This window comes from Convolutriloba macropyga, chromosome 3 (genome assembly GCF_964194025.1).
Source record: "Convolutriloba macropyga chromosome 3, txConMacr16.3, whole genome shotgun sequence".
Lineage (NCBI taxonomy): Eukaryota > Metazoa > Xenacoelomorpha > Acoela > Convolutidae > Convolutriloba > Convolutriloba macropyga.
Window position 1 is genome coordinate 37876036 of NC_134470.1, and position 27608 is coordinate 37903643.

General features: G+C 35.7%; 3 protein-coding genes across 3 annotated transcripts in view; 1 reads left to right on the top strand and 2 right to left on the bottom strand.

The window, feature by feature from the left end:
* The window catches only part of LOC142336187 (CCR4-NOT transcription complex subunit 9-like), a 420288-nt gene that overhangs the window by 55076 nt on the left and 337604 nt on the right, over positions 1–27608 (bottom strand). The gene's annotated exons all lie outside the window — the stretch shown is intronic.
* LOC142337052 (uncharacterized) lies at positions 10649–12473 on the bottom strand. The gene is made up of 2 exons (XM_075386112.1): positions 11944–12473; positions 10649–11319 (listed from the first exon to the last, which is right to left on the bottom strand). Exons 1-2 carry the CDS (start codon positions 12249–12251, stop codon positions 11160–11162), a joined length of 468 nt encoding a protein of 155 aa, XP_075242227.1. The 5' UTR covers positions 12252–12473; the 3' UTR covers positions 10649–11159.
* On the top strand, positions 16026–19448 carry LOC142336629 (uncharacterized). Its single transcript, XM_075385538.1, has one exon. The coding sequence runs from the start codon at positions 16026–16028 to the stop codon at positions 19446–19448; it is 3423 nt and encodes a 1140-aa protein (XP_075241653.1).

Consider the following 27608-nt stretch of genomic DNA (forward strand, 5'->3'; position numbering starts at 1 on the left):
CGAGGCAAAAAAACTAAAGAATATGTCAGAAATCAAATATTTTTGAAAGTCCGTGACGTAAAAGAAACAAACTTTAAATATATGCCAAAACCTTAAAATACAGCATACGTAAAAATTTAATAGTCCAAGAAAAAATTCTAGGCATTTCTAAAGGCTTAGAACAATTTTTATGACTGAAAAACGGGACAACTACACATGAAGGCAAAATTGCAGAACAAATTAAAGCAGGATTTTAAAATTCAATTGAACACTTCGAGAACAACCGGTATCTCAATAAAAGAAAACGCGAGTTAAAAGTTGGAGCTAATACGCCGACCAAAATTGCACCACTCTAGAAGGTCAATGAGAACTGTTCTTGAGACTAAGCAATAAGAATGCAAAAACAAACAAAAAATCAACTTTCATTTTTGAAACAAAATTATGTTCAAATAAAAAACGCTTCCTAAGATCTCAAGCCAAGTACTTAGGTACTCTTATTCTTGAATAGCAACCAATGATAAATTTCATAAATGAGACAAAGATACAAATCTCACAAAAACCCGCAACTACTTTTGTACACAAGTTACGCACTGAAGCGATTAGTTAGATTACATTAAGAATACTGAGAAACCGATAAACCTGTCAAAAATAAGAACAGACAACCAAATGAACAATAACAACTCGCAAACCTCTAAAAAATGATAAAACTTCTTGGGAAGAATTAGTGTCAAAGTCATAAAAAGCATTAACTACCCGTGATGAAATCAAGCAGTTGCAAGTGGGTACAACTAGAACATATGCATCAAGAAATAGCACTCAAGAGAAGAAGCACTGAAAACAAGTCAAATAGGAGCACGTGAGTTCCCTCCCACAAAACGAAAAACAGTCGGCATATTGCCGGAAAAAAACCGCGATAGATGCTTGTGGCTATGACCACCAGTCCTTTAATAGACCACTCGACTTTTTGGGTTAGATTCGGACTCTCATTTTTTATGAGACATATAAGCTCTATAAGGAGAAAGCCCTAATAGTGCTTTTGAAAATTAATATTCGAAATCAAACACTGAAGACTGATAATCAAGAATTGGGGCATATATGTTTGGCACTACCTACATGTACACATTTGAGTTCAGAAGTCATTTTATTGAGTGTGGTAAGTCACACAATTGACCTAAAAAAAACAAAAACGCGGGACGCAGGGTAAGACAAATAATAAAATCTGTTAGACGAAGTAAAAAAAATAGGAGCGCAATAATAGCCGCCTGGAATTTCTGACGCGGCTATTAATTAACTCGAACACCAATTCCTCCATTAAATTTAAAAGTAGTTTGAAAAAAATCACGCCTCAAACTTACTCGCTGTTTCGCCCCTTCTATTACATCAGCGTGACTAAAATTACCACTCTAAATCGACTTCTCATTGGAATCAAAAAGCCGAAAAAGTGACATATTTTTTTAAAAAAAGACAACGCAACAAAACCATCCAAACTCTTCGGATTGAAAAACACGAGTTCTCGACATACAATTCCAATAATTTTCAATGATTTTAAAAACGGTAAATGAATGGATTGGAAATAGCCTTTAGAATATCCCATTAAAAATCAACAACGCAGTAAAAATCAGAGCTAAATTGCCACACGAACAAAAAACCACTAGCGAGAAGGCGAATTGAATACTGAGTGGAAACATTTCACATCGCAAAAACCATTCCCTTTTTCACTCCACTTCCCGTTTCGGCGTGACCAAGATCATAACTTCAATTTGACTTCAAATCATGAAAATGTATAATCAATTGTTAAAGACAGCGCCCCAATAAAATTCAATTCATGAATTCTAAAAAAAACATACCCGTAAGGTCTCTCAAAACGCCTCGACGAAAACAAAAAAAAGAACCCGTTTTCAAAAAAACTAAGGATTTAAAAAATCTCAATTCTTTGAGCTTGTAGAAAATGTTTGAGTCAATTTTTTTGCTCGAACTACATAAACAAGTTACATCTCAAACCACTTTTCAAAAACACATTTAGGAAATACTCGCCATCTATTTTACATCAAAAACTACTAAGGAATTAAATAGGACAAAAATGTGGTCCAACCTCAAAAATCTTTTGAAACACAAATGCTGTCAATCAACTTTGATTTCTTGGCGCGTAATCAAATGCTCGTATCAAAAAGAGAGCAGACGACGAATTGAAAAAACTTAGCATGACTAGTCCTGAACTAAACTCCAAAGAAATCAAAATTTCCAAAGTCAACAGAACATTCACCAAAACAGACCAAAAACGAACAGCCTCTAATATTAAACAGAGCATTGACTAAAGCAAATATGATGATAGACATAAATCTCACGTCCCACCTCTTAGAAAAATAGTCTCATCAAACTCATTGAGAGCCATAACAGCGTAGAAAGTAAACGTTAACACTAAGACATTAGACAGTAAACCAGACTTCTACAGAACATAAGTTAGAAACAACTTGAAAAGGAGCAAACAAAGAATTAAGCAAAATTAAATAGCAAACCTCATCTCCGACGGACTCGAAGTTTGCAAACCAACAATAAACTAGGAAAAATAAAGAGAACTCAATTCAAGCAAAAACCCATAAAAACTAAGCGCTGCCTGATTATAATCCAGAGTAACTACCAATCATTAACAAAGCGACAGCCCGTCAATGAAAAGAACGCAAAAATTAGAAACAAGAACAATTTTTTAAGAAAACTTCACTTACTTTAGAAAACTAATTTAGATTAAACTACACAAATCAATTACAACACTTAAAGGGAATCTGTAGGAGCTGCATGAGACGACTAACAGCAACAGCTAAAAACAAATGCAGGGCAGTTTAAAAAAATGTCGAGTGAAAAGAGGATAAAAACTAGATACAAAATTACCAGTTCCTTTGGAAAACTTAGAATAATTTGAAAGAACATTACACAAAGAAACGTAGCAGGTACCTTGCCGGAAAACGGTCACAATAGACGCGTGTGGTCTTCGAATTGAAACAACAAAAGAAATAAGCTAGACAGATTGACCACCAGTCCTTTAATACACCACTAGACTTTTTGGTTAGATTCCGAGTGTCATTTTTATAAGACACATACGCTCTATAAGGAAAATCCCTAGAGGAGCTTTTCCAAAATTAAAGTTTAAAATCAAAATCTAAGACCCTAATACTCAGTAATTAGGGCATATACGTTTGACACTACTTAGATGCGCAATATTGACCTTTAACTAGTAAATGTTCATAAATATAAAGTTCATTTAAACGAGTTCAGAAGTGATCTTTTTGAATGATGAAGTCACGCAATCTTCAGAAGTCATCTTTCAGAAGTCACGCAATTGACCTAAACGCAGGACAAGTGACGTCACGCATATAAATTCAAAGCAGTAGGAATCACTGAAGTAAAAAAGTCACTTGCAACTCAGGTCGCAAAACTCATCGATGGAGACGACGAATTTAAAAATCATAGCAGGACATGTCCTGAAAAAAAAATCCTGAATGAAAAACTTAGAAGTAATTTACCCGACCAGCAGATCAATTGAACAATGCTAGCCAAAACGTAAACAAAATCATCTCGAAAAGTTGAAACTAAAATAATCAAACAAACTCAACAAAAACACTCATTGCTAAAACTCTTGAAGCTTTTACCCCGAAGGCAGAATTTGATCCCTTTAAATAAACTTGATTCACAAATATGCTTAAAACCAATTTTTGTCTCTGAAATCGGTCCTGTATTATATCTGCAAGACCTGAAAAAAATTCATAGGCCCTTGAAGATCGATAACTCAGAAAACGACAGAAAAATTCAAAAAAAATTGAAATCAATTGCAAATTTTAACGAATTATTGCTCAAAATTTAAATTTATAAATATTAGTGATATTATTATCTTCAGAGCCTTTTCTGTGTCTCTCTAGAGGCTATCCAGTAATCCAATTCCAAGCCTTCAAAAATTTCATTGGCTCAAAGATCGATAGACTAATTTTTGGAAAAAAGTTCAAAAAAAATTCGTTCTATTAAATTGCTGAAAACCATTTCATTGTCCTCTAGCAACAATATAATACAATACTATCAAACCCTGGAGGAGGTCACCTAGCTGTGTAGGCAAGAAAAACTGTAAAAAATTGAAAAGAAGAAGACCTTTCAATTACAAAACAAAGGGATAACGAAACAGTACAAACCCTGGCAGAATCTTAGAAAGGACTCTTTCCTGAGGAACGTCACTCCGGAAGGATTTGCGGGTTGCGTATGGATCGCAAAACATTATAATAACTTCGAGTTAGGGCGAAATTTAGAAGACGGCAGATTGCCAAACAGAAGCCGCTGAATAAATCGCTGAGACCCGATAGTTAGAAAATAACCCACTTCCAGTAAAACTTCCTTCTAAAGCTTGGGTGACCTCTGTTCAATTCAGAATTACATTATGAAATAAGACTTACTAAGTAAGCTCAAAGTCAGCTTAATGAGTGAGGTAAGCCATGTATGATTTCACATCATTGAACTAAAGACCTATACTGAAACACTAATTAAGGGCGTCATGGATTCAAAAAAATTCCCGAGTGGTAGAAATCACATAGAAAAGTCGCACTGAAACTTATTGACGCGTGATCGAATGGTCAAAGCAAATTAGGGAAGAAGAGGAATTAAACACCACGCCGGTGCAAGTACTGAATTACATTTTAAAGAAAAATTAGAAGCCTGAGTACCAACCATATTAAAAACCTAATTTCCCAGATTTTCGAAAAATATTGCTAAAGCCATTGAAACCAATAACTGATTTTTTTACAGAATTTCTTGAAATACCATATTTTTTGAGAATTCATCTAACTGTACCTCTGCAAAATTTATCGTACCAAGAGAAAGCGTTATGAGCCACTCTAATGCGCTCCAGTGAGGTTTTAGGATCTTTCGAAACATCGGTAACAAACTTTTCTGGTTTTTTGACAATTTTGGGGGTCTTCCGCTCGATTTTTGGGCCTCGAAACTGTTATTTTTCAAGTAACATTTGTATGCACACTGTGCACAAGATCTTCATTTCAAGTTGAATTGCTTTTATATTTTAGACCATGAAAATCCGACATCTCGTAGCGTAACTGTTGCTCTGGAAATTTTATTGTCGCAAGCGAAAGCGTTATGGCGAACTCTGGTACGTTCCAGAGAAGTTCTAGGATCTTTTGAATCATTAACTAACTTCTTTTCGAATTTTTTTCCGGACTTGGTAAACGGTGAAAGAACCAAGCTGTTTAACCATCTTTTCTGTTTAAGCGGAGAAAGTGAGAATGAAATTTCTCTTAAAACTTCTAAATTTCACACCTTTTCAGAACTTCTAAATTTCACACACGAATCATGCATTAAAAGCAGAAACCATTCTGTACGTAGCTCTTTGGTACCATAGTGTATATAAGAGGCAATCAGAGGCAGACAAAACAATCAATAGCATTAACAAACTAGAAGACCAAAGCTTTTTCGTGGCAACATCTTCAAAACCAGCGCTGCAACATAAAAATTTACGCGAAGATGCAGTACTAATATCATGATAAGATTTTATTGACCGCTTGAGCTCATAAAAACAGACTGACGTTAACCACGCAATTCAAACTCAAATATACCCGGCAGATTGCCGGAAAATAGCCGCCGTTGATTCCAATAAGCACGATTGGGATTGAAAGAATAGAAGATATTGAAAAAAAAAGATTTTTGTACAATAACATTTTTTAAGTCCGATTTATTTTGATGGCATTTCGTAGTTGAAGATAACGTACTTCTGTTTCTTAGAGAGAGGCTACAGGGGCTACTATCAATACCAATAAGCATTAGAGATGGTAACTAAGACTTATAGTAACGACGTTCAAATAGCGGGCATCTAAAATTGGGCTTTATGGGTTTATCCCGTTTCTACTTCTGACTTCAATTTTTTATACTGACTCTGTTCATTTTGAATTGCTTTGCTGAGCAACTGATGTTCAAAATCACTTTTAGCAGAATGAGAGAAGAGAGAAACTAGTCTAGAGAAGTCAAAAAGATATCACGCAAAATGTTGAAAAAGCGGCAAAATGAGGTAAAGCGAAAAATTTTTTTATTCGACGAAGTAAAAAAAAAATAGGAGCGCTATAAAAGCCGGCTGAGAAGATGAGGCGGCTATTAATAAACAAATGAAAAAGCAGATTTTAAGTGATTGTGACCTCATACCGTCGTAACAAAAAACTTGCTGACGAAATAAAAAACAGCCAGCAGATTGCCGGAATAACTAAGAACGAAAAGACTTCCGTGCCGTATAATAGAGATAGAAACAGATACAGACCTTAACTGAAAAAAAACGACGCCGGTCAAAAAGCTAGGTAGAAAACATTCAGCGATAAATTAATAAAGTTAATTCATTCCGCAGAAGCCTTTTATTAGGTACCTTTACTGTACATATTTTGACAATTAACTAATTAAAATTACACTTGAGTTTTATAGTACAAAAGTCATTTTATTGAGTGAAAAAACCAAAACTATAAAAACCTTTGCCTGAGTATCACGGCTGACAAATGGAATAATAGGAGCTAACGACATAATTTTTTTCAGGAAAAAAAGCATTTAGACTTATATTTTAAACCCTAGTGGAGCTTTTTCAAAATTATTCGAAATAAAATGCATACTATTGACCTTTAACTAGTTGATGTTCATAAAGCGAGTTCAGAAGTCATCTTTTTGAATGATGAAGTCACGCAATCCTCAGAAGTCACGCAATTGACCTAAACGCAGGACAAGTGACGTCACACATATAAATTCAAAGCAGTAGAAATCACTGAAATTGAAAAAGTCACTTCCAACTCAGGTCGCAAAAATCATCGATGGAGACGAAGAATTAAAAAATCATAGCAGGACATGTACTGAAAAACAATCCAAAGCATTAAATGAAAAACCTAAAAGTACTTTACCGAACCAGCAGATCAATTGAACAATGCCAGCCAAAACGCAAAGAAAATCATCTCAAAAAGTTGAAACAAACAAACAAACTAAACAATACACTCAATGCTGAAACTATTGAGGCTTTTCCCCGAAGGCAGAATTTGCTCCCTTGAAACATACCTATTTCAAAAATAGGTTTAAAACCAATTTTTGTATCTGAAATCGGTCCAGTATTATATCCGAAACAAAATTCATAGGACCTTAAGGATCGATTAATTAAGAAAATAACAGAACAATTCAAAAAAAAAATTGAAATCAATTGCAAATTTTTTGCAAAAAGTGTTGCTGAAAATTGTGATATTCATATCATCAGAACCAATTCTGTGTTTCTAGAGGCTATCCAGTAACCCAAATCCAAGCCTTGAAAATTCATTGGCTCAAAGATCGATAGATAATTTTTGAAAACTTGAAAAATTCGTTCTATTAAATTGCTGAAAACCATTTCATTGCCCTAGTAACAATGTAATAAAATACTATCAAAACCTGGAGGAGATTACCTAACTACTTAGGCAAGAAAAAATGAACAAAAATGTTGCAAACTTTTAATATTGCAAAATTTATCAAAAATGCTAATATTCGAGACATTAAAGGTTTGAAAACAATTCCTTTGTCAGTAGAAACAATGCAGTGCCCTATCATCAAACCTTAAAGTAGATTCCCTGCCCCCTGAGGCTGGAAAACTCCAAAAATTAAAAAAAACTGCGTATTTGTAGTATCAAAACATTTAGCTCACAAAATGGTAAAAACAAGTAATTTTTTATCGCGAAAGCTCTTCAACAAATTTAAAACTTCAACAAAGACTAACCAAATAAAAAACTCTCCTTCCTGTGTAAACAAATGTATAACGAAAAAGAGCGTTAGACGGCGAAACGGAAAAAACCAAGAGCACCGCAATAAAACTCCGCTCAGCTAACAGCTTTGCAGCTACAAAAAATATAAAAACTTTAAAACCCCTTTGCCTGTTTAGCACGGCTGACATATGGAACAATAGGAGCTAACGAGATGATAATTTTTTCAGGAAAAGCATTTAGATTTATATTTTATTGATATCGCCGTATTGAATAACACTGCAAATATTTTAAGAAAAAAATCAAGAAAGCGATAACAATACGTGTTATCGAAGCGACTCAGTATATAAGAGAACAGCAGATGCAATAAAAACCATAAAAAATGTCTTTCACATTCTTCGGACCAAAATTGTAAAGCTGAAAATGACCAGGCTTGCCTGACCACAAAAACCCAAAGAAATCAAAAATGTCAAAAAAAACTACGGAAATATGAAAACATAGCCGGCAGATAGCCGGAAAATAGCCACTTGTGGCCTTCCATGAATTGAAACAACTAAAGAAATATGATAGACAGATTAACCACCAGTCTTTTAATAGACCACTGGACTTTTTGGTTAGGCTCTGACTGTCATTTGTATGAGACGCATACGCTCTAAAAGAAAAAACCCTAGTGTAGCTTTTTCAAAAATATTAGAAATAAAACACTCCAGACTCTAATACTCAAGAATTAGGTCATATACGTCTGGCACAACTTAGATGCACACTATTGACCTTTAACTAGTTGGTGTTCATAAACTTAAAAGTTCATTAAGCGAGTTCAGAAGTCAATTTTTTAGTGAAGTAATTCACGCAATTGACATAAAAGCAGAACAAACGACGTCACGCTTACAAAATTTAACTGCAAAGCAGTAGAAAAACCTGCTTTGAACGTCAATTCCAAGAAGTCAGGTCGCAAGAATCATCGATGGAGGCGACGAATTAAAAAACATAGCCAGAATAATTCCGGAAACAACAAAGTGCCGTCTTCGTGAAAGAATTGCCGTTTAAATCAACTGATTCTTACTATAAAAAAAATAAAAAAAAATCAGTAAAAAATGAAGATAGCCCACAAAACCAACTGAACAAAAAAATTACATTTCTCCTATATATAAAATAAGCCAACATTTTTGTACGCAATTGAAAATCAAAGTACACGAGCAGCAAAAGTCAAGTCATATTAGGCTCCCAAGACTTTTTGGAAGAAAAATTTGAATATTGCCAGAAATGGCCAAAAATTGTTACAAGAAAATTATCCAACTTCCGTAACTACTCTCAATCGAAACACTATTCTACACCAAAGAGAGTAATCAGTTGGTAACTAAATTAACTGTCGCTTTAACTATAATCATTATTTGCCTCGAACGCAATGACAATGAACGCGATAAAACTAAAAACTGACAAAAAATTAATCAAATCGAAATTAATCATGAAGACTAACGAGAAAGAGCAATAATCAAACGCATAAATTCGTATGTTAGCAAAACCGAGAAAAGAATATTCGCAGAAAGAGTATTGTCCAAAAATGGTAAAAGTCAAGCTAGCAAAACATTAGTTCCATTTTATGTTAAATAAAATCAAAAGCAAACAAAAAAATTTAATTCAAAGGAAAAAGACAATTATTATTTCAAATCGATAATTTTCAATTTAATAAAGGCAGGGTGAATAAAACTATAGGTCTTATGAGAATGCTAGAAAGAAACATAATAGAATAGATACATTGAGAAAAAGATTAAAAACTAATTCGCAATTTTTGAAAAATCAAAAAACTAAACTGGAAACTCTAATCAAGAGGTATCCAATACAGAAATTTTTAAAAAGACACAGATAATTAGTTATTTGTTTTTAAAAAGTCAGCTCAAAGAGCCGAAACTAAAAGAAGATGAAAAACTCTAAAAATTGACCAAATAAAATTGAGAAAAATGGGCGAATTTGCGCCTTTAAACGCATTATTAAGCTCTCAAAAACATTGTGGTATCGATTTCAGATGGTTGCATATTCATGCGGCATCAATCAACATTAACTTCTACAAAAAACCAAATTCCAATAAAAAAATTTGAGCCAAATGTACAACACGGCTAAAAACTCATCTGTATGCGCCAATCTCTCAAAAACTCTTTTCAAACTCAAAAAGTCATTCACTGAATGCAACGCATGAACAAAAAACTTTTCTCGCTCAGAAAGTTAGTTCACATGGCAATTTTACTCTTCCACTATTAGGTAAAAAAAAACCTTAAAACCAATACTCCTCTTCGAGTTTCAAAAAAAACGACGATGTCTCCACTAATAGCAGCTATCGCTTCGCAGCTATTAAAATTGTAAAACTTAATGCAGATCAAATGTTTTCAACGCATCAGACTTCAAAAACAACTCATTTATTGCAGAACCAGAAAAAAATTAATGAGTAACTTGCAGTTTCGAAGATACACAAATAAAGGCAAAAACCGACAAACTTCAAAACGTGAAATTAGCTCAAATTAGTAATAATTGGGTACAGTTCTTAATTTAAATATCCTCAAAACCAATTTTGCGCTACCAAAAAAACTGCGAAAAAAAACGGCAATATTTTGGACTCAAAACATAAAAAAATCTTTTCACATTTAACGTAGACCTTTCCAGCAGCTTCAGCACACTAAGCACTCGGAATGCTACTAAAGCCAGCTTAGGGCTTCTACTGAAATTTATTGCCCACTGGTGTTTACCTGTTTTGAAAGAAAGTAATCAAAAATATGTTACCACTTATTACAAAAAAGACAGCACCAATGTAATCGAAATTATTTGAATTGTTAAAAAGTAGCAGCGCTATAATAGCCCGATGAGATCACGGCAGCTATTAACAATATCTTTTCGATTTAGTTATGCTCAAAAAAATGAACATAGAAAATACCGTGTTAACTTCGATCAGCTATCGCATCGCAGCTATTAGCATAGATTACTAACATTGTTAGGTCTTTATCAATCCCGCCAATTTTTTTCAAAACAGTAAGTTTTCAGGTAAAATATATCGCAGAAGCGAAGAGTTTTAGAAACCAATTCATTTAAAATTAAGAACTTTGAGAGCGTGGCATAGAAAAACCAAAATATTTTTGAAATAAATAATATGAAAATACTGGATGATCTGGGATTTCGGATGTGCCAGCTCTTCAACGTTCACTTGCATCCAAAATTTACCAAAACGTTATATTTGCAGAGAACTATTTTTATGAACGTGTTAATAAAACTACAACAGTTTTAAACATTTATCCACCATTAATCATGCATAGCTGCTACATTCACCAAAATCAAATTTCATCATTTTATAAGCCGATCGGTGGCAACCAATCAGCGAACTGTGCATCTGCGGAAGCTAACATTACTGGGTATTGAGAAAATGAATTCAATAAAAATTTCGCCAAAAACGAGGCAGTTTCAATGATGTGGTTCAGCTTTGGGAACGATTGCGTCAGGCTGGTTCACAAACATGTTTGGATCCGACTCTGCAAAGCCAGAATCGTTCAGGTGGACCTGTGAGGACCCATATTGGTGCCATGACTGATCATCTTGACTTGGCTCCGGTTTAACATGGCTGCTAAAAAGCAAAGTTCAGCAAATCATTGGGCAGTGTTACCGCTGAAAACAGTAACCTTTATTTCGATTTAAAAAATTGATTTCACGCTTGAAAAATTATTGCCTCAATAAATTCAGAAAAAGATAGCCAAGTAACCTGTTTTCAGATCAACCCAAATACACTTACAATAGACTTTGTAGAGGAAAACTTCTGGAGCCTATTTTAATTTAAGCCTTTAAATGTTTCGCTTCTTCGGATTGAATAGAAATATATATACGCTAGAAAATACTTAAATACTTGTAATCCTCTTTTGGATGCCTGACTTTTAATGTACAATATCAATTTTCATAGCTACCGTCAACGTCTGAGTAAATGCTACTCAATCAAGTATCATCACCAATGTCGATATTAGGGACTAGGTGTCCTAGTTCTTACAAGTTTATAACCTTACCGGTGATCATAATAGCGGCCGATAATGATAATACTAATAGAATACCCCCAGCAGGTACTTTCCCTACATTCTAATTACTCATTATACTCTATTTGCACCATAGGATTCTTCGATTATAGACAATTGATCGAACTTAATATGTATACTCAGCTACATACGAGCGAAAGCCTTCTTAGAGATTAACATGGTCCAACCTTGAATAGTTTCCCCATGAAGTTGCTGCAGCGGCTGACCCACCCTGCTGGTACTGGTAATCATGGGCAGTTTCACATATGACATTAGAAGACGCCATTTGAGGTTCCACGTAACCCATGCCTGTATCAGAGGTGACTCCATTGAACTTGGCACTTCCTCCACAATGTTGACCATCTTGACTCACCAATACATAGTCTGTCTGCTTGGGAGTCATCAGTTGACTCTTCTCAATTTTGAACGAGAATGAAACTATTCTTCCACCTTGCGCGCCTAGGTTGTAGTCACCAACATGGGGATTCATCGACATTTTGAGGATTTTTCTGTTTTGAGGTTTCAAGGATTAAAATCAAATATGTCCAACTGAAAAACTAGCTTCTCATGAATGAAAGCCATTTCTTACATTATAAGTAACGAGCAACAGTTTAACTAAAGCTGGAACACGCTCGGCATAGTAACAGCCCCGCGACAACTAATAAATGCTGTCTCCATCTAAATCCGTGAACTCAGTTTTCGCATTTGTTTTTGTTCAAATTAAAGTAGTAATATGTGAGCAGATCAGGGGGGGGGGGGGGTAAAAGGAAGTACCTATGTATTAACATTAGGTATAGCCCAATTTCCCTCAAATCCCAAAGAAGTACCTCACAGCTTGATACCCACGCTGTTCACACGAGGGGGATTAGCAAGTTAATCCCTTAATATTAAATTAGGCCATTTACTCATTCCCATATTGCACTTTAATAATGTAAATTTCTAAAGACGTACCTCACAGCATGATACCCAAGTTGTTCTCTCAAAGGGGATTAGCAAGATAGTCTTAACAACAAATCAGTAAGGTCATTTACCCTTTCCCATATTACACTTTACTAATGTAAATTTTCAGTAGTGTACCTCACAGCATGATACCCACGCTGTTCACACGAAGGGGATTAGCAGGATAATGTTTTAATATTAAATTAGGTAGGATGACTCATCTACAGTTACGTAAGTTATACGCGATTTTCAAAAATGTACCTCACAGCATGATACCCACGCTGTTCACACGAGGGGATTAGCTAGGTAATGTTTTAATATTAAATTAGGTAGGATGACTCATCTACAGTTACGTAAGTTATACGCGATTTTCAAAAATGTACCTCACAGCATGATACCCACGCTGTTCACACGAGGGAATTAGCTAGGTAATGTTTTAATATTAAATTAGGTAGGATGACTCATTTACACTTACGTACGGTTTACGCGATTTTCAAAAATGTACCTCACAGCATGATACCCACGCTGTTCACACGAGGGGATTAGCTAGGTAATGTTTTAATATTAAATTAGGTAGGATGACTCATTTACACTTACGTACGGTTTACGTGATTTTCAAAAGTGTACCTCACAGCATGATACCCAAGCTGTTCACACGAAGGGGATTAGCAGTGCCTTAACATCAAATTAATAAGGTCATTTACCCCCAACCATATTAAACTTTAATAATGTAAATTTCCAAAGACGTACCTCACAGCATGACACCCAAGCTGTTCAAACGAAGGAGATTAGCAAGATTAGCAAGATAGCAGGACATTGACCCCTACCATATTAAATTTTAATAATGTAAAGTTCCAAAAGTGTACCTCACAGCATGACACCCAAGCCGTTAACACTAAAAAGGATTAGCAAGATAGTACCTTAACAATGAATCAGTAAGGCCATTGACCCCCTACCGTAGTGCACTTTAATAATGTAAATTTTCAAAAATGTACCTCACAGCGTGACAACCAAGCTGTTCACACTAAAGGGATTAGCTATAAAATGTTTAAATATTACATTAGATATGATGACTCACAGTTATGTACGACTTACGTGATTTTCAAAAATGTACCGCACAGCATGATACCCAAGCTGTTCTCACGAAAGGGATTAGCAATATAATCCCTCAATAACAAATTAGTTTGGATTACTCATTCATTCGCCATTACTCCTATTCATTATTTCAAAACAAATTCTAAAAATCAGTTGGTCAAATTCTTATTTAATTTACTGTTTTCAGATAGACGTTGTTTCTTTCTCGTTGTTGACAGTTTCAATTTATCTTTTTGTTTTCAGATAGATTTTGTTTCTTTCTCCTTGTTGACAGTTTCAAGTTGACAGTTTTCAGATAGACTTTGTTTCTTTCTCCTTGTTGACAGTTTCAAGTTGAACACTTGCAGTGGGTAAGCAAACAAATTTTACTAAAAGAAATCTTGATTTGTTCCTGTATTAAAACTGAACCATTTTAGCCAGCCAAAGTTTCCCCCAACAGTAGATATTGCAACACTTCAGTTCGCTTCCAAATCCAAAAACAAACTGGTATGTTCGCTTTTATTAAGCCTCTACTCCTATTCCCAAACCACTACTTCTATTTATTATTTCAAACAACTTCTAAAAATCAGTTGATCAAAATTATAGTTAAATTTATCTCTTTTTTTCAGATAGTCTTTGTTTCTTTCTCCTTGTTGCCAGTTTCAAGTTGAACACTTGCAGTGTTGAAGCGGGTAAGCAACTAAATTTAATTAATAGAAATCTTCCGTTCTTCCTGTATTTAAACTGGACCATTTTAGCCAGCCAAAACTTTCCCCTATCGTAGATAATACAACACTTCACTTCAACTTTAAATCCAAAAAAAAAAGAAAACTGGTAAGTTTACTTTAATTTAAACATGTTTTTGAGGTAGGAATATATACCTAATTATTGAATTAAAAGAACCATTGAAAATCATAAAATTCTTGCGTGATTAGACAATTAGTCACTATTTTATAGTCAAAATTAATCATAACATCACAATAACATCATAGCACGTCACAATTACGTCGTAGCGTTTTCATAATTACGTCATAATGACATCATATTTACGTCATTATGTCGTCATAATTACGTCCTTTTGTCGTCACAATTACGTCATTATATCGTTATAGCTACGTCATTTTGTCGTCGCAATTACGTCATTATGTCGTCATAATTACGTCATATTTGATAAAGGACATTTCATTTCCGTTTTGTTTTCATTTTCTGATTTCTAGAATTGAGTGCAGTTGAGTACAAAAATCATTAAAACTTCTGAAAAATATTTTATTCCATCGCAACTTTCATTTTAACAATTGTTTTTACTCCTCCTTTCTCACTTCCAATCCAACATTATTTTTTATTTTCAGCGAAAATGCCCAGAAATTCTAACCCAAAAGAACAGTGTTCTTCATGCAGTAAGCTTATTATGAAATCCAATATGAGCAGACATCAGAAGCTTCACGCAAAAAGATGTCAACAATGCTCCCAGTCATTTCCAGACGACCAGAAGCTGCAGCGTCACATTGCTTCTAAACATGCTCCATCTCTTATTCAAAAGAAGAAGTTTTCATGCAGCAGCTGCAATTCAACGTTCTCCACATATTATCAACTTCTTCATCATAAACGAAACAATTACCAGCATTCTGTTCCAGTGGCTTATGATGTTGACTTATCTATCTATGGAGACTCTCCAGCTCTTTATAGTGAACTTCAAACCGTTCAACATTTTTTGCGTGACTCGGTTCTCGAATTGTCCAGGAAGAAAGTTCACAACTTCAAAATAATGGAGATCAACCATGAAACATTGATCGACAAGTTGGATTGTGTTTACAACGAGTTACCCAGTTCAGCTAAAATCAATATTTCCTTTGGATTCGTGCTGCAAAGTGTGCAAAATCCTGAAGAGTTTCGCTACTACTACGCAGCAGATAACAACCCCGTATTCCTAAATCCTATGGTTCTCGCTGATGACTCAGATCTCAATTATATTAAATCAAAGCTGAGAGAAGATGAAATTTTACCAAATCTAATCAATCAACGTCCAGACACAAAATGGAAGTTTTATTGCGTTACAAATGTCACTTTCTTTGTATTTCTCCTCAGTGGCGTTCCTCTAGGCTGTATCGCTCAAAACATTCCGTCTGTTCTGCTCAAGAACAAGCTTGTTAAGTGTTTTGTTTCGGATTGCGAAAACAAACCTTACCAGGACAATTTGTGTATGTTCCGTGCACTGGCCTATGAATTACATGGCAGCAATGAGCTACAACAAAATACAATGAAATTGATGCAGAATTTCCTCTCAGCGACAAGGAGAGATGACGAAACCTTTCCAGGAATACATGAAGACGATATTCCTGTTCTTGAGGCTCTAGTTGACAGAAATATTCAAGTTTACTCCATAATTTTTGACGAACAATCGGATATGTTTGCTGAACTTACTCGCCGCTCCTCGATGAAACGTTCAAAGACAACTTCATTACTGAGATATGAAAATCACATTTGTTGGACAGCAGACATCAACAAATTCCTCAAAAAGTTCCGATGCTACGTATGCGATCAGTTTTTCGACAGATCCTTCAACCTATTGCGGCACATGCAAAACTGCTCCGAAAACACGCAACACAAATATCCAACAGGAGCCTATCAGTTATCTGAAACTATTTTTGAACGTCTGGAAGATGTAAACATTAATGTACCACAGGAGCTGAGATTGTTTTCTAACCTTATCGTATTCGATTTCGAGTCAATAACAGTCCCCGACAATACACTCAGAAACACAGAATTGACTTCTTGGATAGGAAAACATGTCCCCATTAGTGTGTCAATATCCTCGAATCTAATCTCCGCACCAATTTTTATTTGCAACGAAGATCCGCCTCAACTAATCCGTGATTTTGTATCCAGCTTGACTAATATAGCAGAGAAAAGCATGCTTCTAATGAGGGAAAAACTCCATGATTTCGTGCTAGAATTGGAAGAAAAATATTGGGCAGTACGACAATTAGTTCCAGTGAAAGACAAGAAGGTACCTACCGGAGCGGAAGACTTATTGGACAACGAGGCGGAACCTGACGGAGAGGAAGAGGAAGACCTTGAAATACAGAGACTGAGATGTGAGCTCAAGATGTTATCAAATTTGAGACAAGATTTTGAGAACTATTACAGCACCATTCCTGTGTTTGGGTTCAACAGTTCGAGGTACGATTTGAACTTAATCAAAGAGTATCTTCTGCATCATCTCCTAATAGAAAGAAACGTTGTTCCCAAAGTGATTCGAATGGGGAATAAATATATTGGCATGAATTTTCTTGGTCTACAGTTTCTGGACATTTTAAACTTCCTGGGAGGAGCTACAACCCTGGATAACTTCCTAAAAGCCTATGGAGCGAGTGAAGAAAAAGGTTTCTTCCCCTATGAATGGTTCGACAGTATTGAGAAGTTGAATGTATCCCAATTGCCACCAATCGACAGCTTTTGGAGCAAGTTGAAGAACCACAACGTTCTTTCGGTCGATTACGATAAGTTCGTGCAATTGAAGAACGGTGGAATGCAAGAGGAGGCAATTTTGAAGAAGTTGAGACTGAAGAAAGTTCCACAAAATGCTGAAGAAAATTACTTGGAGCTCCAAAATATTTGGAAAAGAGAAGGAATGCAGACGTTTCGCGACTTCCTCATGTGGTACAATAACAAAGATGTCGAACCTACACTTGAAGCTATGGACAAAATGATCAGTTTTTACCACTCCAGACAAGTAGACATGTTAAAATTGGGCTACACTCTTCCCAACTTGGCAAACAGGTTCCTTCATTCGTCAACAGATGCAGCTTTCTTTCCGTTTTGTGAGAAAGATAAAGAATATGATAATTACATTCGGAAATGGTTGACTGGGGGACCCTCAATTATCTTTACAAGGTATGCAAAAGTTGGTGAAACAAAAATACGAGAGTCAGAAAACGTTTGCAAGTCAATTGTCGGAATAGATGCCAGTCAGTTGTACCCTTTTTCCATGACAAAAGAGATGCCAACAGGACCCTATACAAAATGGGAGTACAATGAAGAGACTGCAAAATTTCATCCAAACAGGAACTGGAGAAGCTACTTTGAACAGCAGGTCATGGACTACTTCCAACAGGTTCACCCCAATTGTAAAATACAAACCCAGTTCACACACAAGAAACAAAAGAAGCTCGGTCCTTATTTAGTTGATGGGTTTTGTAACCATTGCAACACGGTCTTTGAAGCGATGGGTTGCTTCTTTCATTTTTGTCCGTGTCAAGAGGAAAAACCACTTCTCTTCGAGGACATTGAAAGCGGCTTGAAGCGGAGAGAACGTGACAATGATAGAAGAGAGTACCTGAAGGGATTGGGGTTGAATGTTGAAGAGATCTGGGAGTGTCAATGGAAGAAGTGGAGGAGCGAAAACACAAATGGGGTTAAAGACTTTCTCAAGTCAAATTATCCCTTCCAACCAGCGATGAACAAGCACTCGCTCATTGAGAAAATTAAACGTGGAGAACTGTTTGGTGTCGTCGATTGTAGTCTTCAAGTTCCAGAGGAAATGTATCCTTACTTTGAAGACTTTCCTCCAATTTTCAAGAATTGTGAAGTGGGACGAGATGATATTGGGGACCATATGAAAGAGTTTGCAGAACGCAACAAATTACTATCCAGACCCAGAAAAATGCTCATTTCCAGTTTCAAGCTTGAACGAGGACCAGTTATTACACCACTTTTGTTATTTTATCTAGAAAAAGGTGTGATCCTAAAAGACGTCTTTTGGTTTCTTCAATACACTCCCCGACGCTGCTTTGAGACATTTGTTCAGAATGTTGTCGATGCCCGCCGCGAAGGAGACCAGAATAGGGAGTCAACAGTCGTTGCGGAGACAATGAAGCTGATTGGAAACAGTTCGTATGGATATCAGATCATGGACCGTAGTCGACATACGAATACCAAGTACGTGAAAGGATCACAGGTGGACAAATTTATTAACAATAGGTTTTTCAAGACTATGAATGAGCTACCAGAGCAGATATATGAGATAGAAATGAGCAAGTCGCGTATCGATCATAAAGAACCAATAATTGTAGGCTTCTTCATCCTCCAGTACGCCAAACTCACCATGCTACAACTTAAATACAACTTCTTCACCCCTTTCTGTGATAAGAACAAGTACGAACTCATTGAAATGGATACCGACAGTCTCTACATGGCCCTTAGCGAGGAAAAAATTGACGACATCATTCGACCAGAAATGCAATCAGTGTGGTACTGGATGAGACAGAGCGACTGCAATGATAACTTTGCAGCAAACTCCAGCAGCAATTTCTTCCCACGAGAATGTTGCAAAAAACATGCTGCCTTTGACAAGAGAACTCCTGGACTTTTTAAGGAAGAATTTAGATGCTCTGAAATGATTGCTCTTTGTTCAAAGACATACTGCTGTTACGATGAGGAAACAGACACAGTTAAACTATCAAGTAAAGGACTCAACAAGAGCAACATTGAGGAGCCCCTAAACAAGTATAGAAAAGTTCTGTTCGATGAGGAGCGAGTTTATTCAACAAATCGTGGCTTCAGAGTTGTTGACAACAAGAAAGTTTGTACCTATGAACTAAAGAAAGTGGGACTTTCATATTTTTATCCCAAGCGTAAAGTCTGTGAAGATGGTATTCACACTACTCCTTTAGATTTATAGCTCGTTTTCATTAATCTTATATTTAAATCGCCTCTTTACTTTAATTCACAGTTTTCCTACCAAAATCTCTTTAACAAAAGACCTTTTTTTTGAAATAAATGAATTAGATACAATTACAAATACAAATAATTAAATACAAAATTTACAAACTTTTAAAGTTTTGAAAACCATTTGCAGCATTTTACGAATTATTGTTTAAACACTTCAAATTTTGGTTTTCAAAACTTACAAAACATCAGCAAAGAACGTCAATATATGAAAATCATTTAAATATTTAGACGAAACTTTAGAAAATAGCACATGTGCAAAATAAATAGCATATAAACCACACAATTCTGAATCTTGGAGTTTCTCCTGTACTAATGAACCAAAGTTTGCTCTTGTCCTGATGCCATATTTTTCCAAAACTTCTCCCATCGAATCACCGTAGAACAACTTTCCATTTTTATTTGCAAGCAAAATCCAGTGGGAGCCCGGTTGAGTAGATGGATCTGTGTTGATTATACAAAACGTGTTTGTAGGTAAATTTTTCGGTCGAAGATCTGCAGGGAAGGAACCGAGATATTTGAACTTTAGGTGTGGGAACCTGTTGACAACATTTAAGAGTTGTTGATTATCCATTTTTGGTGACTGATCCCTCCTTATCAATTGCAATTGAGCTTATACGTTCACCACTAACAAATAATTCTACAGTATTGGTCAAATTGTTAGCAAAGTAGAGCTCCAAACGAATTCCTGCTCCAACTACATCAGGAAAATGCATTTCGACATTGGCCTCCTGTGTTGAAGTGAGATCGAAAAATAAATGAAAATGATTTTCAAAATCCTTGTATTGAATGTTAGGACCGTCATCATCAAATTTGAGTGCTTTCATTGTTTCAGCATAAGCTCTCACGTGATTTTCTGTTTTCAAGTTTACAATAGTTTGATTCCCACGCACAATTTTAACTTGTCGAAGACCAAATTTACGAAAATGGAACGGATTCGTGTTGTATGTTCCACTGAACTCATTATTCAGATTCATAGCAATATCAATCATTCGAATTGGTTTGTTTGAAAATATATTTTCTTGTATAAACTGGTTCTGTCCAGCGGGAATAATAAACGTCTTTGGAAGTTCTTCATTATAGTAAAATATGGCAGGTTCTCGAAGCAGTCTGCTTTTGAAACTTCTCATCCAGTTATCTGAGATCGCTACCTGTCTAGTAAAAAGGCAAGCTTCCAAAATTATAGCCTCAGAGTTCAGCCCACCAGTATCGATCATATAGAACGCTGGAGATGATCGGATCAATTTCAGTCTGAGGTTGACATTTGGGAGAAGTAAAGTTTCACAAGCAAATAGACCTATTGCCAACGGACCGTAAAAAGTAAATTCATCTTTATCTTTTTGAAAAACAGTATCTGTAAAGGCTCTTTTTGTAAAATCGTTCGGTTCAATCTCGTATCGATATCCTTGGCATTGGGATAAGCTCTCCTTGGTACCTTTTGTTCCTGAAAATTCAGCAGAGACAAAAGCTTGGTGAGCATAAAGAGAATTGGCACTGTGAACTTGTTCATTGTTTAGATAGACTTCGCAATTAGAGAAAAGTGAATGAAGAGCATTGTTTACCAATAATGTTTCTTCGGCATTATCCAAACGTGTTCGATCGCCTTTAATAACCCTTCCTCTGATGAATAATCGAGTAGATCGCAAGTCAGTGAAAATATTACGATCAGTTTCCAATTGAAATTCGATTGTTGATTCGTTTAAGGAATTTGTTGGAAATATTTGTTGTTCATTGGACCAAAGAATTGGATCTAAAATTGGAACTTTCCCAAAAAAGTCGAGCATAGAGTGAGACAAGGAATTCATTTTAGCCGACCGTTTTTTATAATGATAATTGAGGAAATGATCAAGTTTTTTTCTGAAATAATAAAGTAAGTTGAACTTGACCAATAGGGAAGAAGGGAACAAGCTGTCCAGCAGCGTTTCTTAACTCTACATGGATACTGTGGAAGTTCGATTTGATTACTTTATGGAATCTCAAGTGTTCGAAACTGCGATAACTCAGAACCTGCGATCTCTTAAAAATCTCATCATTGTGGAACTCTCGGTGTTTGAATGGAAAGGAGCGTAGAAGAGGACATTTCACATCACCGACTGAATTGGGTTCAACTATATCCAAGTAGAGTAAAACTGTATGTGTTCCAGTAATATCAAAAGGGAGATCTGCCGTTGCCCAGGATTTAGTGTTGTATGATCTTTTCGAATAAGGCATAACAGGTTTGTCAGCTTCAACGCCCAAGTTAGCAGCCAAACTTTTGCTGAATGATACATTTTGAGATTCTCTATTGCAAAAAGTTAGTCTTCGACTTTTTTTGTCGATGTTGATGGAAAATTGAGGATCTAAGTTTTTGGGATGTCGTGCTTTTTTGGGAATATCTGTAAGACTCTTTACAAATTCATCCATAGAGTTAAAAACTGCTGGTGGAATGGCAAAGACATGCTTAAATTTCTCATCGTAGTGAAAGGTCATCAATCCTCCTTCAACGTTATAACATATACCGGGATATGATACTTCGACTAAAGCTACTTCCCAAGATCCATCCAGTTCAATTTTGTCGGGAAGAAAATTAGTGAATGAAGCCATTGTATTTTGAGGATAAACTTGAGAAGAAGCGTTGGATACTAATTCAAGATAAAACGAATTCATGATGTTTGACTGTACTCTGTGACGTTTGTTTGGGAAAATGATTAGTCAAGGTTCTTCAGAAAGTCTTTCCGAATTTTTTGCCGAACGATACTTTGTCTCGTGTTTTTCCTCTTTTTCATACCACCACCAACCTGTTTTCGTATTGTTGATTTCGCAGTCTTCTTTACTGCTTTTTTAATTGAAGTCTGTCCTGATAAAACACCTCCAATTTCGGGAATGGCTGACTCGATTACATCTCGTCCAATTTTTTTTGCTGCAGGTAAAACGTATTTCTTGAGAATTGGGAGAGTTGTTCTAGCGACTGTTCTAGCCAATGCTCCAAAGCCACGCCCTCTCTGACGAGGGACTCCTTTAAAATAAGGCAGATTGTAACCGTCCATTTTCTAGCGCGACTAATTGAAAAATGATTATTTAACTTTTGACAATTCTTGCTCGTAAAAGATTCCATCAATGTTTTCTCCTTTCTGATCAACAACAAAGTAAGTCGGGAAAGGAGCCAAAGTGTTTATTTTTCGAATTAGGAAAATTTCATGTGTATAGTGAGGCTTATATCCTTTTTGAAAATTGTGCCCTACTAATACCAACCGAACTTTATCACCTACTTTAAAATTAGGCTTCTTGTTTTTTCGTAGTTTCATCCGCTTGTACATGACAGTCAAAAAGTCAGCATTGACTACATTTTTGGGTGCCAAACCAATACTTCGATTTATTCTAGAGTTGATGATGTCAACAAACATTTGCAGGTCTCTGATGTAAGATAATGTGTCCTTTTCCTCCAGGTAGCGGTAAATTAAGTTTTTCAGGGTTCGTATAGCTCTCTCGCCAAAAGCTACTTTTGTTTCACTATAAGTGTGATAATATTTGACTCCCACATCCTCGCAGAAATTGGCCATATCTCCAAAAAACTCTTTTCCTTGATCTAGCCATAACTTTTTTGGGAAATTGAGTTCGTTCTTTTTCGAACACATTTTGATAAAAGCTGCTTTCACACCCTCTGGTCTTTTGCTTCGTAATGCTTCTACTCGCAAGAATCGAGAAAAAACATCGACAGTAACGAGTAAAAAGTTGATACCTCGGTTCCATTGTGATAGTTTATCCATTTGTGCAAGATCCAAGCACCAAATCTCATCAATATAGCGAGCATGCGCATTTAGCCGGGGAAATTTTCGTCTGATTCCTTTGTACTTCGTATAAGAGTCTTTTGACTGTAAAAAATCGGTAACTCTCTCGCGACTGATTCCACTTGATTTTGTTAGGTTATTGATAGAACCGAAAGCTGTTGGTCCCTTCCCTTTATACAACTTCTGCAATTTGATTCTATCTGAAACTGTAATTGAACCAGTCTGAGCCATACTGTGTCCTCAAAATGTTGTTTTTAACCAGATGTGGTCTCAGATTTAGAACTTTAAGAATAAGGAAATAGTTTGGATCAACTGGAGCGTTCTTCAATTTAATTGAATGAAGGAATGTTTTTATATCAACTCCTGTGTCAACGTTGTCAACAATAATTGTATTGGAAAGTGAAATTTTTAACCGTTTGTTTTCGTAAATCTCTTTCAAAGTTTTCAATGTCTCAGGATAGTTCTTATAGTGAAATTCCAGGTCTGTCTTAAGTTCTTTAGGTGGACGCTCGGTTTTTTCGGAACTAACTTCTTCTTTCACTTTTTTGATAACTGGGAAAACAGTTTCTTCCTTTTTATAGATCTCGCAGGAGGGTTCCGGTAATTTCCTTTTTCTGGTCTCCCACAGTTCTTTTGGAACAAGAACAAACTTTTTGACCTCACTCATTGAAGAAAGTTGAAAATTTGTTCATACAAGGTTGATATATGTACCCTAATATTTTTATTCCAGCTTTCGAGCCCAAAATAAGTCTTCTGGAATTGAGGGTTGTTGATTTTGACGTGAGCTTTCTAAGTTGTTTTTGGAAGCGAACAAACTGATTTTTTCTTACTCCTGTGAGGTTTCCTTCAATCAAGTTTACAATACACTCACAGAGAAATCTGATGAACTCTTTAGGACAATTTAGAAGGAAAGCTGGTTGAAATTTCTTGCTGAGATTCCGAAAGAGCTTCAGAGTATAATAGTTCTGTGCGTTTATCATTAATATCAGTAATACGAGCACGACTGTTCGGTACAAAGAATTCTGAGGGAAATGATGTTACATTTGAACAGTATCTCAACAAATCAGGTGTAGATGGTCTCAAATCAATCATAAGATGACCATATGGTTCTTCTGTTGCATCATCATACCAATCTTTTAGTTGTCTTCCGAGACCTAGCTGTCTTCCCAAGATATCAATCTGCTGCACATCTCTCGGTGATTTGAACAAAACAATGTGAGTAGTCTGCAGCTCGGCATCACGTCCAGTTTTGTTTTTGTGGAAGAGATTATGCTTGATATATACACAATTTAGGTTTCGATGTCTACCGGCTGTCGCAATTCCGTTGAATTTTTCCGACTAGGAAAGAATGTCCAATGAATCATCGAATATAAGTAAATATTTAGTACCGTCAGCGGGTAAGTTATCGATTAAATCAAAGTCAACTCCCTGAATGAATTCTATATCTGCAATTGATTGCATCATTGTGTCGTAAATTGGCTGAAAGTGCTTATAAAAGTATAAAATTCGATCAAATGATGGTTGAAAAGTTTTCATTCGTAGCATATCATTGATAAAAACAGTTTTTCCAGATCCGGAAGGACCAACAAGATACATCAAAATTCGTTCGTTTGTTGAAATGATTTTGTTCATTTTATGTTCTGGGATTAGGAAGTATATAACCAACGGCACTTGAAAGAATAGCAATCCAAACTGTTCGCTCGTCACAAGTTCTAGCAAAAATAAGATTAATAATTGAAAACAGAAGCAGTACTAATACAACTAAGCACTGAAATATTGACAAAAAAGCTGTTCGAGAGCAAGTGCGACCACAGATTTTCCAAGGAGGTCTTTCTTGATTGTTATTATCAAAAATAAAGTCAGATGCGTGATTGAGATGATCTGTCATTAGAGAGCAACTGATTTTTGTTCGTCTTTAGGAAATAATGATTCACACTTTGATAAATTGGAATCGTGGTGACATTTTCAAAAAACAACAATATGCAAGACCTGTTATATGTCCCAAGAAACAAAAATTCAATATAGAATTAAAAAATGGAACCATGTAACAATATCCAGGACCAATATTTAGATTTGTTTTCAGGTATCCTGCGGCATCATGAAATGTAGCATGTAATCGAAAAATTTTTGACCAATTGAGAAGTTTTTCTAACTTTGAGTCACCAACTCCTATTAGTCCCCCAAACGGAGCTTCTCTGTTGATTTTATCCAGATCTAAATTTTTGTTCAAGCTTCGACAGACAGCCAAAAAATAATTTTTGCGTTTTGTATTTCCAACAAAAAGTTTACTGATTTCTTTCTCTAACGCTACAATTTCCTCAATGTTCATATCAAGCAACTGTACTGGAACATTAAATTTTAAAAAGTGATTAAAGACAAACATCACAACATACAATATAAAAATTTTCAATAACTTTTATGCACTTTGCGATCTTTTTTGGTTTTTGACTTTGTTCAGCACTGAAATAATTTCATCGCTCATTCTGTGTAGTTTCTCCATCTCGCCAATTCTGACCGAAAGAAAGCATTTCCTTCTAAAACTGTCCTTTTCAGTCCCTCGTGTGAACAGCTTGATTGTGAAATAACATCGATTCGGATCATCTTGGAAAAATATTCTAGTCACACACACCTTCCGTCGAGCAGTCTCACTCACCTCCCAGAACACATCAAATTTTGCTTTTTCCTCAACATCAGTTGGTTGGAACACAGTTTCGTCAATCACCAGCTTCGCAGTACCTACAGTAGGTTCGAACAGTAGTGCTTCTTTTATCATCTCAGGTATCTTTTCAATAACAAGCTTCAATTCTCTGGCCGATAGCATCAGAAATTGATGCAGAACATATTCACTTTCCACATTTTCGCGAAATACTTTCAAGTGAGTCCAGTTAGAGTTTGTGTTGATTGTTTCCTCTGGGATGCTGATTTGAAACTTCCGGTTCCCGTATTCTTGAAAGGACCAACAGTTGTTTCTTCCATCGTGCTCCTCATTTGGTTTTGAGTCGGTGTTGTCTTTTTTATCGTTGTTGTCTTTAAATAGAGAAAACATGCTCTCATTGTGGTATTCCAATTGTGGTGAGGGAACAACTGGTTTTCCTTTGTAATCTCGTTTACGGATGGGAAAGGAGAATGGTTTTTTGGAGTTAGGAGAGACAGAGCTTTGATCCATCTGTGAAATGAGAATGTGAATTATTTAAAGTTTTTAAAGCAGAAAATTTGGGTCTACAAGGGTAACTGAATATTGAAATCGCAAAGAAACAAATGAATGAATTGTCTTTAAGAAAGGGCTGGATATCTTGAACCAATGAAATTTAAGTAAGAACGAGAACAGTTGCGAAAAATAAACTTCGTATCCAATGAGATGTTATAAAATAATTCGTAACCAATGAAAATAGAGCGTGCATCATGACGTAATAGTTATGTCACTTCTATTTTTAGTAACATCACGTGATGCCAAAGATGAGTTTTCTATATTTAGTCACGTGAGGGTGAATTTAGCATCGAACAAAAGCGAGTTATCTCTCTATTCTATTGGAGAACACTTATAGTTCGAGAAAGGAATATTTTGATGAGATGATTGAGTCTCTTCATTGTCAGTTTCCTGGATCGGAGGAAGAATAAGGTCTTTGAAATCGGGCAGATTGAAGGCTTCTGGTTTTTTAGAAAATGAGTCAGCATGCTTGGAGAACATGTCTTCTACCCACCAAACACCGTAGTGATTTATGTCACGAGAGTACGGGAACATAATTCCTTTGCTGTCTTTCAACGGGTGAAACCCTTGTTCTTTTGGAATTCTTTCAATGGTTTGAAAATAAGTTTGGAGAGAAAGCAATGAATTGTTGACTTTTTCTTCGGCTAGGTGGAGGTTATGATGTCTAGCTGCCTCTAAAGTTCTCCACAAATCCTTCGGAAGTGTCAAGCTAGTTGTCTGAGTTTTAATTGTTACTCTAGTGCAATCCACCTCAAAAGATAATTCCAAATTGTTATCGGTTACTACCGTTTTAAATATTGATGCTTCCGTGATAGGAGCGTAATCTAAATCTGAATGAAAAGTGGAAAGAAAAGATGTTGAAGGAAGTAAAGGAAGAATTGGAGTATTTTGCATTTTTTTTTAGGCTACTGATGTTCATCCAAGACAAAAGACAAAATGAATCGTAAATGTTTTTCAGCATCAACATTCCAAAATCAGATCTGACAGATTATGTGATTGGTTAAAAATAAAAAAATAAGAAAGACATTTTCAAAACAATAATACAACTTTTTCTGAAATCGGAAAATTGGAACTTCAGTTTAAAACGACACAGTGAAACACTATTTCAAACATAAAATTGATTAAAATTGTACAAAAA